The sequence below is a fragment of the Talpa europaea genome (assembly GCF_964194135.1).
Source record: "Talpa europaea genome assembly, chromosome: 11".
NCBI classification, from domain to species: Eukaryota; Metazoa; Chordata; class Mammalia; order Eulipotyphla; family Talpidae; genus Talpa; species Talpa europaea.
This window is the reverse complement of record NC_140078.1, coordinates 22,023,427-22,035,551: the sequence shown is the minus strand read 5'-3', so window position 1 is coordinate 22,035,551 and position 12,125 is coordinate 22,023,427. Positions and strand designations below refer to the sequence as shown.

The following is a 12,125-nucleotide window of genomic DNA, read 5'->3' as shown; positions in this document are numbered from 1 at the left end:
GCTTCTGACTGTACCTAGTGCTTGTATAAATAAATAAATAAATCTAAAAAAAAAAATTTTAAATTTTCTGGGGATCAACCCCCTATCTTGCAGACAGGGAAGCAAGGCCATCTTCATGGGCTTCATCCTCTAATGCAGGTAGCTGCATCCTGAACGTAAGGTCAGTCTTTTCAGATAATAAAAGATTTGACAATGATACCCAAGCTCTGAACCTCTGCAGTACATTCATTAGCAAAGAAAAAATTATATTCTGAGTTACTTTCCTCTAGCATCAACAAATATTTAGGTCAGGACAAGTTGGAACTACAAACCCTTTCCCCACCTATCAAGAATAATTACTTTCTTAATGTAAGTGACTCATTGTTTCTACCTGTATTGTTTCTACCTGTATCCGCTAAATTCAGACTGTTTATTGGAACAATACTCACAGAATAAAATCTGTCAGACTGCTTCCAGTGTTCTAATTGTCACTTGGATTATTTAACAAACTCTTTAACTATCATTGATACTTTATTTTCAGTGAATAATGCATTATTTGTAACTTCTGCAAGCTACAGCAGTTTTACATCTTGCAAAACTGCTTATTTCACTTAGCATAATTTCCTTGAGGTTTATCTATGTTGTAGCATAGGTCAAAATTTCATTCTTTTTAAAAGCTGAATAATATTTGTGTGTGTGTGTTTATATAATGGTCATCGTAATGGGTGTGTGCGTGTGAGGCGGTATCACATTGTGGTTTAGATTTTGCATTTTTTAGTGATGAGTGATGCAGAGATAAGAAGTATCGCTTTGGAATTATCTGTTCATGCCTGGCTCTGAAACAGACTATTCTGTTAAGTTGACCAAGATATATATATTAGAAAACATGAGAAATATATATTTTTTCTTTTTCTTTTTTATTTAAGTAACGGTTTATAAAACTCTAGGTTTCAGCATACGGTTTAACCTCAGCAAATGTCTATATCATACCGCACCCACTACTGAGAAATATATTTAAGTTTTATTAAAGGATTTATTTATTTATACATACAAGAGCTGGGGTGTAGGCCAGAGATATGGGGGTGTGGGTGGCAAGAGGATTCACCAGAGACAGAGTGGGGAGCAGAACAGGCGGATCTACTGAAATACACTGCTGAGGGGAGCAGTGGGTGAGACCGGAGAGGTCTGCTGCGCCATGTGGGTCACATCTCTGGATCGAACTCGTGCTGCAGTAGTTGCAGATTGTTTCATAGTGCTGACACTTAACCTCTTGCACCACCAGGGAAGCCCCACATATTAAAGTTCTTAAGAGCCAGAGGTATTATTCATTTTTCAAACAGAAGTATGACTTGTTTTGTTTTCTGCTCTGCAGTGTAGGGTATCTAGCAGGATGTCTAGTTCGTGAACTGCGTGAAAAGCAACCTGAACTGCAGATAAATGAACGGGATGAGCTCTGTGTTCAGATTGCTGGACTTTGTCATGACCTTGGTAAGTTGGGCAAGAAGAGGGGCAGCCCAGGAACCCTAAACCTGCCCACTCTAAATAGGTGCTGTCATCCGCCTGTCAAGAGAAAACATACTCTACTGAGTAAGACCTTTAATGGAAAGGAACTTTAATACAATTAGTGTGCAGCAAAGACAAGAAAAAGGATGAAGTTTTTTTTTAAAGATTTGTTTTTATTTATTTTATGCATACAAGAACTGGGGTGTAAACCAGGGCTGCGATGGGTGAGAGTATTCACCAGAGACAGAGTAGGGAGCAGAATAGGCAGATCTACTGAGATACACTACTGAGGAGAGCAGTGGGCCAGACAGAAGAGGTCTGCTGTGCCATGTGGGTAGCTCCCTGGCTGCCCATGGATTGAACTCATGCTGCAGAGGCTGCGGATAGCTTTATAGTGCTGTGCATAAACTCTTGTGCCACCAGGGAGGCCCAAGAACTCCTTTTCTTCCCTGTGATGTCTTGGTGCACAACCTAGTAGAATAACATCATCCTTTTCCGTTGATAAAGAAAGAGAAAATAGTGCTTCCCTGGTGGAGTAAGGGTTAAGTCTCAGAGCTGTCAAGCTATCACCAGCCACTGGAGCACTGGATCCCAAGCCAAGAGATGACCTCTCCTGTCTCACCAGGTGCTCCCCTCAGCAGTATATTTTAGTAGATCCACCTGTTCTGCTCCCCACTCTGTCTCTGGTGAACCTTCTCACACCCCTGCATCTCTGGCCTACACCCAGTTCTTGTATGCATAAATAAATAATAATAAATCTTTAAAAAAAAGATAATCTTGCCTTCTTTTATCACAGAAGTTTTTACCCCTATCCTTATGTTAATTCATACCTATTGTAGGATCCTGAGGGTTGTGTTTCCCCTGTGGCTGTGTTCCAATAGCCAGGTACTTAAAGGGATATGGCATTTTTTTAGCCTATCCCTTTGAAGATTTCAGTATAAATAGTACTCCTCATGGTAAATATAACAGATTCTTGGTATTTTAATTCTTCCTATTTTAAGAGGAAGTCATTTGGAAACCTTTGATAGATCCCCAGGAATCTGAGCCCCTTAGTGATGAACCTTTGTGTACACACTGAAAAAAATCTCTGGGCTGGTGTCTTGTGGGCTCCCTCCAGGCCAGGAACTCACTAATAGGGAAATGCTGATAACACCACAGTTGTGCTTCAACAGAGTTTCATCATAGTAAATGTGGAACCTTAAAATCATATACAAATAAGAGAAACTAGTCATCTTCATTTCTGATTGCCCAAGTCGTCAGTAAAATCCCTAGGTATGGTCCTGATATGTGTATGTTTATTATAGAATAGGTACATGATGAATTTTACTTAAAGATAGGTGTTTGTAAAGAATGAGAGTAATAAAATTAAGTTCTAATATTTTCTTCCTGACCCTAGTGGATTGTCTTAAAGCTGCAGTTCTAATCCACAAATACTCAATCTGGAGATGCCAAAAATTTTGTCATTTACATTCCTTTTAGCTACATAAGGCTGTCATTTTACTCAGATTTATGCAAACTCTGGTGATTCAGTGACCTCTCTCTTTTATGGTTTGACAAATTTTTAAAGAGTCAAGTAAGGACATTAAAATTTCAGCTACCATTATTTTATCAAAGAAAGGAAAGTTTAACAGCAAAAATTAGGAATGGCAAAATTTCAGAATAAAAGTTTAACTCACTAAGTTGTACTTATTTCTCAGAGACCTCTCTTTGAAGGACTTGTTTTCTGATAGAGTTCTGTTTCCTGTAGAAATAAGAAGGAAAGATTTGCCCTTTTTTGTGATGTATTTATGGATTTTAATTTCTGTTGATATGCTAGTTAAATTAAAAAGATTAAAAGATTCCATTTTTATCAATTTGCAAACAGTTTTCTTGTTCTAAGGCTGCTTTTTGTTTTTAAGGTCACGGGCCATTTTCTCATATGTTTGATGGAAGATTTATTCCACTTGCTCGCCCAGGGATAAATTGGAAGGTATGTATATATACTCAATATGTATATAGTGTATGTACAAATATTCAATAGTCAATAAAATAAAAGCTATTGTAGGCAACTGCTGCTGTGGAATAGAATACTTCCCACTGCAGTTTTCAGGGTGTTTTTGTGTGTGTGTGTCCACTGATCTCACCATAAGGAAAGTCCTTAAGTAGTCCATAAGGAAAGAATTATCATCTCCGTTTTTCACTAGTGCAAAGGAACCTGAAGCACAGAGGTGTATTGATGCACCAAAAATCACAGAACTGCTAACTACCAGAGCCAACACTAGAAAACTTGGTTTTCTAGTTGCTAATTTAATGCTTTTCTACTTTTTCACACTGCCGAAAAATAAATAAAAATCATTTCACTTGTTTCAATTCATCATGTAAGTTAAAGGAACCATTTGATAATTTGGGACTTGCAGGTAACTGACCCATATATTTGGAATCAATTTTAAGAAGTAAAGCTAGGTTCAATCATATTTTTTTCCACATGTACTTCTAGAACCTGGAGTTGAAAGGAATATCAGTATATAGCAAGTGCCTCTTATGTGTCAATCACTATTTTCTGTTTGTTTTCTTCAAAGGGATAATTCACACGTGATACATTATATAGATTTAAGTGTACAATTCAGGGAGTTTTGGCACGTGTATGTCTCCATGTAACCACCACTTAAAATCAGGCTATAGAATGCTTTCATCTTTCTGCAAAATTCCTTTGTACCCCTTTCCATCAATTCCTTCTTCCCTGTTCAAACCACTATCTTACACTTTCATAATTATAGATCAGTTACCTTGTTTTTAAACTGGATATAAGTATATCACATAGTGGGTGCTTATTGTATCTTGCTTTATTCACTCAACAAACGATTTAAGATTCACTCACTTGAATGCATTCATTATCCTCATGGATTGTCTTAAAGCTGCTGTTCTAATCTACAAATATTCAATCTGGAAAAGCCAGAAGTTTTTGTCATTAATAGTAGTTCATTCCTTTTTATTGCTGAGGTAGTCTGTTGTATGAATAAGTCAAGTTTTGCTCATCTTTTCTACATTTAATGGAAGTTGGATTTTTACTTTTCTGTTTATTAATGAGGTTATTAATTACTAAGGTTAATAAAGTTGCTATGCGCAGTGGTTTTTTTTTTTAAAGATTTATTTATTTATGCATACAAGAACTGGGGTACAGGCCAGAGGTGTGGGGGGGGGGTGAGAGGATTCACCAGAGATAGAGTGGGAAACAGAACAGGCAGATCTACTGAAATACATTGCTAAGGGGAGCAGTGGGTGAGACAGGAGAGGTCTGCTGCTCCATGTGGGTCACCTCCCTGGCCAGGGATCAAACTCATGCTGCAGTGGCTGCTCATAGCTTCATAGTGCTGTGACTTAACCCCTTGAGCCACCAGGGAGGCCCCAGTATTTTTTTTTTAAGATTTATTTATTTATGCATACAAGAACCGGGGTATAGGCCAGAGGTGCAGGGGGACAGAGACAGAGTAGGGAGCACAACAGGCAGATTGATTGAAATACACTGCTGAGGGGAGCAGCAGGAGAGACATGAGAGATCTACTGCGCCATGTGGGTCAGCTCCCTGGCTGGGGATCAAACTCATGCTGTAGTGGCTGCTGATAGCTTCATAGTGCTGAGACTTAACCCCTTGTACCACCAGGGAAGGATTTTGTGAATATTTTCCCCCTGGTCCCTGGCTTGCCTATTCTTTTTCTTTTTCTTTTTTTTTAAATTTTTAAAAATTAATTAATTAATTAATTTATACAAGCACTGGGCACAGTCAGAAGCACGGGAGGGTGAGAGGATTCACCAGAGCCAGAGCGGGGAGCAGAGCAGGCAGAAGGACCGAAGTACACTGCTGAGGGGAGCAGCGAGCGGCAGGAGAGGTCTGCGCGCCATGTGGGACCCTCCTCCGGTGGCCGGGGAGCAGCTGGGGATCGAACCAGTGCTGCAGAGGCTGCGGGCAGCTTCGCAACCCAGCGCTCAACCATTGCGCCACCGGGGAGGCCCTCATTTTCTTTTTTTTTAAGATTTATTTATATTTATAAAAGAACTGGGGTACAGGCTAGAGGCGTGGGAGGGTAAGAGAATTCACCAGAGCAGAGCAGGGAGCAGAACAGGCAGACTGACCGAAATACACTGCTGAGGGTAGCAGCGGGCAAGATAGGAGAGGTCTGCCGAGCCATGTGGGAATCTCCCTGGCCAGCCTGGAATTGAACCAGCACTGCAGAGGCTGCAGACAGCTTCATAGCGCAGCACTCAACCTGCCGCACCACCGGGGAGGCCCCCATTCATTTTCTTAATGGTGCCTTTTGAGAAATAGAAATTTTAAATTTGATGAAGTTCTCTGGTTCTTCAGGCCAGTAAGATGCAGAGTTTCTTTCCAGTTTTGCTACCTTGGGACCCACTCTTAGGCTAAAAGGCATTTAAAAAACTGGAATATTTCCCAATGCCTTTGTCTTCCAAGTGTTGACTCTCTTCTAACATCTGCCTGCTTTTGGTTGCTCTCCAGTAGGTTTGGTCTAGAGTTTACAGTTGCTTTCTCCTATTTAATTGACCTAAATAGGATCTACTTATTCTCAAGTCTTCTTCTTTAAATATTTTGCCTCTCACATTTAAATTCATAACTCTTGTGGAATTATATTTTGTTTCTCTGTGTGATAGAAATCTACTTTTCTTTTAACTAAGGGTAATTATTGAATAGCTCATCCCTTTGTTACAGGGCAACCTCAATGTGAAATGGGTTGACCTGAGTGTGGGTCCTCACCCATGTGCTTAAAGGGACTTATAATGAGACTCAACTGCAGGCACACACACAAGAAAGGGTTAATAAAGGGTTAATTTACAAAAAGGGGAAATGAAGAAAGGAATAACCCAGGGAGAAAGAGAGAGAGATAAATTGGTAAATGTGTCCAACTAGTTCCCGAGCTAGAACCCAAATAGCATGCTGAAGGCCAGCAAAAAAAAAAAAAACACAAGAACCCTCAAACTCACATGGCTGGTTATATACCAAACCTGGCTGCTTAACTTCACACTTAGTTCCCAGCAATCCTCCCTTTGGTGGTGATGACATTATGGGATTTGTAGTCTTTGGTGCCTTGGATCTCTCTGGTCTGGGGTTGGGATGGAATCCATAAAACCTGTGTTTGTGGAATCCATTCAGGACATCCTTTCCCCCCAACATTTTCCCTACTGATCTATAACACTAATCCCAGCAATAGTTTTCAATATATAATGTTTCTAAATTCTTTCCTATTCTACACTTTCTTAGTTATTATTACTGTATTGTAAGTTTTGAGAGTTGGTAAGACAACTGTTCACACTTGTGTTATAGGAATATCTTTGACCCTTTGTTCTTCCATTATAAGTTTTATAATTTTTCCCATAGAGGTCTTTTTTTTTTTTTTTTTATTTTACCAATTTATACTTTTAGCTTCATTTTTTTTTTTTTTTATAAATTTTATTGTTATATTCCCCATACAATTGCAGCCCCCCATTCTGACCCCAATCCCTCCCCTCCCGCCCCCGCCCCCCTAAAAGTGTCTCTGGTTCATAGTTTTTTGTTGATTTTGATTTTCACTTTCTTATAGTTATTCATTTTCCTGGTCCATTATTTAAGTTTTCTAGATTCCTGCTATGAGTGAGACCATCCGGTATTTTTCTTTTTCTTTTTGGCTTATTTCGCTGAGCATGATCCCTTCCAGCGCCATCCATGTTGCAGCAAATTGCATGTGTTTATCTTTTTTGAATGCTGAGTAATATTCCATGGTATATATGTACCACATCTTCTTGATCCAGTCATCTATTTTTGGGCATTTGGGTTGTTTCCAAAGCTTAGCTATTGTAAACAGTGCTGCTATAAACATAGGGGTGCAGGTGTTCTTTGGAATTGATGTTTCTGTGTCCTTTGGGTACATACCTAGGAGTGGAATTGCTGGGTCCCATAGAGGTCTTAAATATTTTCTGTTATACCTACTCTTGTTGATAATTTCATTATTTATTTTTTTTAAAGTTATGCTTATTTTTTATTTTTTAATTTTTTTTAAGATTTATTTATTTATTTATACAAACACTGGGTACAGTCAGACGCACGGGAGGGTGAGAGAATTCACCAGAGCCAGAGCGGGGAGCAGAACAGGCAGGCTGACGAAGTACACTGCTGAGGGGAGCAGCGGGCACGGCAGGAGAGGTCTGCGCACCATGTGGGACCCTCGCCGGGTGGCTGGGGATTCAACTGGCACTGCAGAGGCCGTGGGCAGCTTCACAGCCCAGCATTCATCCACTGTGCCACCAGGGAGGCCCTATTTATTATTTTTATAGGATAATTTTAGATCTTATTGTCTGAGCTAATTGTTATCGTCTGTGCTATCTTTATGGAACTGAATTATTTCTTATATATATTTTTTTTCTGAACCATTTAAAAGTAAGTTAGAGACTTATCCATTTTTTCCAGTGGTTATTGTCTTTTTTTTTTAAGATTTTATTTATTTATACAAGAACCGGGGTACAGACCAGATGCACATGAGGGTGAGAGGAACCACCAGAAACAGAGCAGGAAACAGAACAGGCAGACTGATGAAATACACTGCTGAGGGGAGCAGCGGGCAAGATAAGACAGGTCTGCGTCGCCATGTGGGACCCTCACTGGCCAGCCAGGATCCAACCAGCGCTGCAGCAGATGCGGACAGCTTCACAGTGCTGCGCTCAACCGTCTGTGCCACCAGGGGAGGCCCTCAGTGGTTATTTTCTAAAAACAAGAACTTTTTTTATATAACCTCAATGGCGTAATCAACACCAGGAAATTAATATTGAAGCTGTACTCTTACCTAATTTGTAGGCATTATTTCAGATTTCACCAATTGTTCATTAAGAGTGAGGCATTTTTTTCCCCCTGGTCTATACAGTTAGACCAGGTCTATACACTTAATTGCCATTTCTCTGATGATCTTATCAATTTTTTTTTAAAGATTTATTTATTTATACAAGCACTGGGTACAGTCAGAAGTGCAGGAGGGTGAGAGAATTCACCAGAGCCAGAGCGGGGAGCAGAACAGGCAGACTGATGAAGTACACTGCTGAGGGGAGCAGTGGGCATGGCAGGAGAGGTCTGTCTAACCATGTGGGACCCTTGCTGGCGGCTGGGGATTGAACTGGCTGTGGGCAGCTTTGTAGCCCAGCGCACAACTGCTGCGCCACCAGGGAAGCCTGATCTTATCAATTTTTTAAACAGTAGAGGTGAATTATTTTGTAAAATGTCCCTCAGTTCATTCGGTATTTCCTTATAGCATCAGACTGTATTTTTGGCGGAATGCCACAGAAATAAGTTGTGTAAATCTTTAGTGTATCCCATCAGGCACATAAAATCTGTTTGAGTATTACTGGTGATAATGAGTTTGATTCCTTAGGCAGTATCTGCTCAATTTCTTCATTATACACCTGTTTTTCCTCTTTGCTCAATTTCTTCATTATACACCTGTTTTTCCTCTTTGTTATATAGTATATTTTTTAAAGATTTATTTATACATACAAGAACTGGGGTATAGGCCAGAGGTGGTTGGGGGTGAGAGGACTCACCAGAGACAGAGTGGGGAACAGAACAGGCAGATTGACTGAAATACACTGCTGAGGGGAGCAGCAGGTGAGACAGGAGAGGTCTGCTGCACTAATTCGTACTGTGCTGCAGTGCCACAGGATGGCTTCACAGTGCTATACCTTAACCCCCTGCGCCACCAGGGAGGCTCTGTTATATAATATATCTTGAGTTAATTTTTTAAATTTTTTTTTATTTATTTTGTGCAAAAACTAGGGTATAGGCCAGAGTCACAGGACAGTGAAAGTATTCACCAGAGGCAGAGCCAGGAGCAGAACAGGCATACGGACTGAAAACACTGCTGAGAAGAGTAGCAGGAGAGACAGGAGAGGTCTGCCGCACCATGTGGGTATCTCCCTGACCAGTCGGGAATCGAACCCACGCTGCAGAGGCTGCAGACCAGCTTCACAGTGCTGTGCTCAACCTGCTGCACCACCAGGGAAACCCTTGAGTTAATTTTTTTTTAAGATTTATTTTATTTCATTCATTCATTCATTCATTCATTTATTTATTTATTTATACATACATACATACATACATACATACAAACAAGCACTGGGTACAGTCAGAAGTGCGGGAGGGTGAGAGAATTCACCAGAGCCAGAGCGGGGAGCAGAGGAGGCAGAAGGACCGAAGTACACTGCTGAGGGGAGCAGCGGGCTGCAGGAGAGGTCTGTGCGCCATGTGGGACCCTCCTCCGGTGGCCGGGGAGCAGCCGGGGATCAAACCAGCACCGCAGAGGCTGAAGGCAGCTACGCAACCCAGCGCTCAACCGCTGCGCCACCGGGGAGGCCCTAATTTTTTAACAACTTTTATAGGACTATGCAGATTTTTGTTTTTGCCTTGAGCTTTTTATTTTTTGTCAAATCTGGGATAGGACGGATGTATTCATAGGATCATGTGCTCTTTACAATTATCAGTGAACACATTATGAGTAAGTGAGCAGAGATAGATAAGCAAACTGATGCCAATTTGAGATTCCAACACAGATGTTAACTTGAAAACGCTAAAGCGTTTTTTTTTTTTTGCTGGCAAGTTTGCAGTTTCCCCTTTCACCAGTAGATGGAAGTGTTGACAGAATTTACAACTTGATATTTTCCAAGGCTGTTGAAACAATAGAACTGAATTTTATAGTGCTGTTCATTTAAGTGGAATTTTACCAGTTAATATTCTTCCAGGCACTGTAAATGATTATATCTCATTAAATATATTTACAAAACAATGAACATGACTTGTATAAGATCTACAGACTAGTAAAACACATAGATAATTTGACAGATTTTTTGAAGATTATAGCTGGAAACCAGGAAATTAACATGCAGTGGAACCTTATCTCTAAGTTACCAAGAATCATGTAATTTGGATAATCTAGAGTTCCTATTGGACAAAAGTCTATAATGGACCATATTATGTTAACTTTTCCTAGCATGAACTGGGCTCAGTTAAGATGTTTGACCATTTAGTTGATTCTAATGGACTCAAAGATGTCATGGAACACTATGGTCTCGTCCTTGAAGAAGATATTTGCTTTATTAAGGAGCAAATTGAAGGGCCACATGGATCACCAGACAGTAAGTCGAAGGTAGGTTTATAACTTGATTTGAACCGACTGGTGTTCTTCACCTAGTCGTTCCTTGATTTCTTCTTAGCTACACATTTGGCTACTTTAGAGTGACTGAATGAAAAAGTAAGTTATATATTTCTACTTTTTTTAAAGATTGTTTCATATTTTTATTAATTTATTCTTTTTTGTTAAAGATTTATTTATTTATTTATGTATAAAAGAACTGGGGTATAGGCCAGAGGTGTGGGAGGGGGTGAGAGGATTCATCAGAGACAGAGTGGGGAACAGAACAAGCAGATTGACTGAAATATGCTGCTGAGGGCAGCAGCGGGCAAGTCAGGAGAGGTTTGCTGTGCCACATGGGTTTCTCCCTGGATCGGGATCGAACTCATGCTGTAGTGGCTACAGATACCTTCATAGGTTTCATCTCAACCCCTTGCACCACCAGGGAGGGCCCTATTTATTCTTTTGCCTAAAAGGACTGGGTGTAGGCTAGAGGTGTGGGGAATGAGAGGATTTACCAGAAACAAAGTGGGGAGCAGAACAGGTGGATCTACTGAAATACACTGCTAAGGGTAGCAGTGGCGAGACAGGAGAGGTCTGCTGCACCATGCAGGTTAGCTCCCTCACTAGGGATGGAATTCATACCCTCAATGGCTAGTGATAGCTTGATAGCACTGAGACTTTAACCCCTGCATCACCAGGGAGGCACCAGATGCAGATCTCTTTATGAGATGTAAGATAAAGAGGTGGATTTGAGGCAAGCATCCTATTTCCAAAAAATAGAGCTCCAAAAATTCTTTGGACAATGCATATCATCTAGACTAGATTTGTAGCTACTTTGAAAGATTAATACTAGTTTAATGCATTAATTCATGCATTATAAGAAACATTCTTACTACTTCATAATTAGATTTATATATTTTTAAAACTTTCAAACAAAGAAAGCTGGGTTGTTATGGGAAATGTTAACAGACTTAAGAGCTTTTCAATGGCACAAAAGACTTAGTAATAGCAGAATATCCGAAACCTTAGCATTCCCTGCCCCACCCCCCTTCCCTACTAATTTGGGAATCAAACAAAGGAAGGAAAGAGTAAAACCTTCTGGGCCTCCCTGATGGCGCAGGGATTAAGACGCAACCTATGAAGCAATCCATGAAGCAATCCGCAGCCACTGCAGCACGAGTTTGAGTTTGATTTCTGGCCCGCCAGGGAGAAACCCACATGGTGGGACAGAACTCTCCTGTCTCGCCTGCTGCTCCCCTCGTCGTGTACTTCGGTCTCTCTGCCTGTTCTGTCCCTGCTGTCTCTGGTGAATCCTCTCAACAACACCCCCCCGCCCCTGCATCTCTGGTCTGTACCCCAATTCTTATATAAAAATAAATAAATCTTTTAAAAAAAGAGTAAAACCTTCTAGTTTACCTCATGATCCTAATCAAGTATTTATTTATAAATTTCAAACTAATAAAATTGTTTTGCTTGTAAACAGATTTGGCTCTTATCCTAAAA

At 40.4% G+C, this 12,125-nt stretch overlaps 1 protein-coding gene across 1 annotated transcript in view; it reads left to right on the top strand.

Moving 5' to 3' along the window:
- SAMHD1 (SAM and HD domain containing deoxynucleoside triphosphate triphosphohydrolase 1) overlaps nucleotides 1-12,125 on the top strand; it is a gene marked incomplete at its 5' end in the record, with an annotated part of 43,278 nt that overhangs the window by 12,698 nt on the left and 18,455 nt on the right. Inside the window, 3 exons of the mRNA XM_084247326.1 lie at nucleotides 1,352-1,467; nucleotides 3,381-3,451; nucleotides 10,479-10,634. Coding sequence (XP_084103452.1) covers nucleotides 1,352-1,467; nucleotides 3,381-3,451; nucleotides 10,479-10,634 — 343 coding nt within the window. The remainder of the gene's footprint in view (nucleotides 1-1,351; nucleotides 1,468-3,380; nucleotides 3,452-10,478; nucleotides 10,635-12,125) is intronic.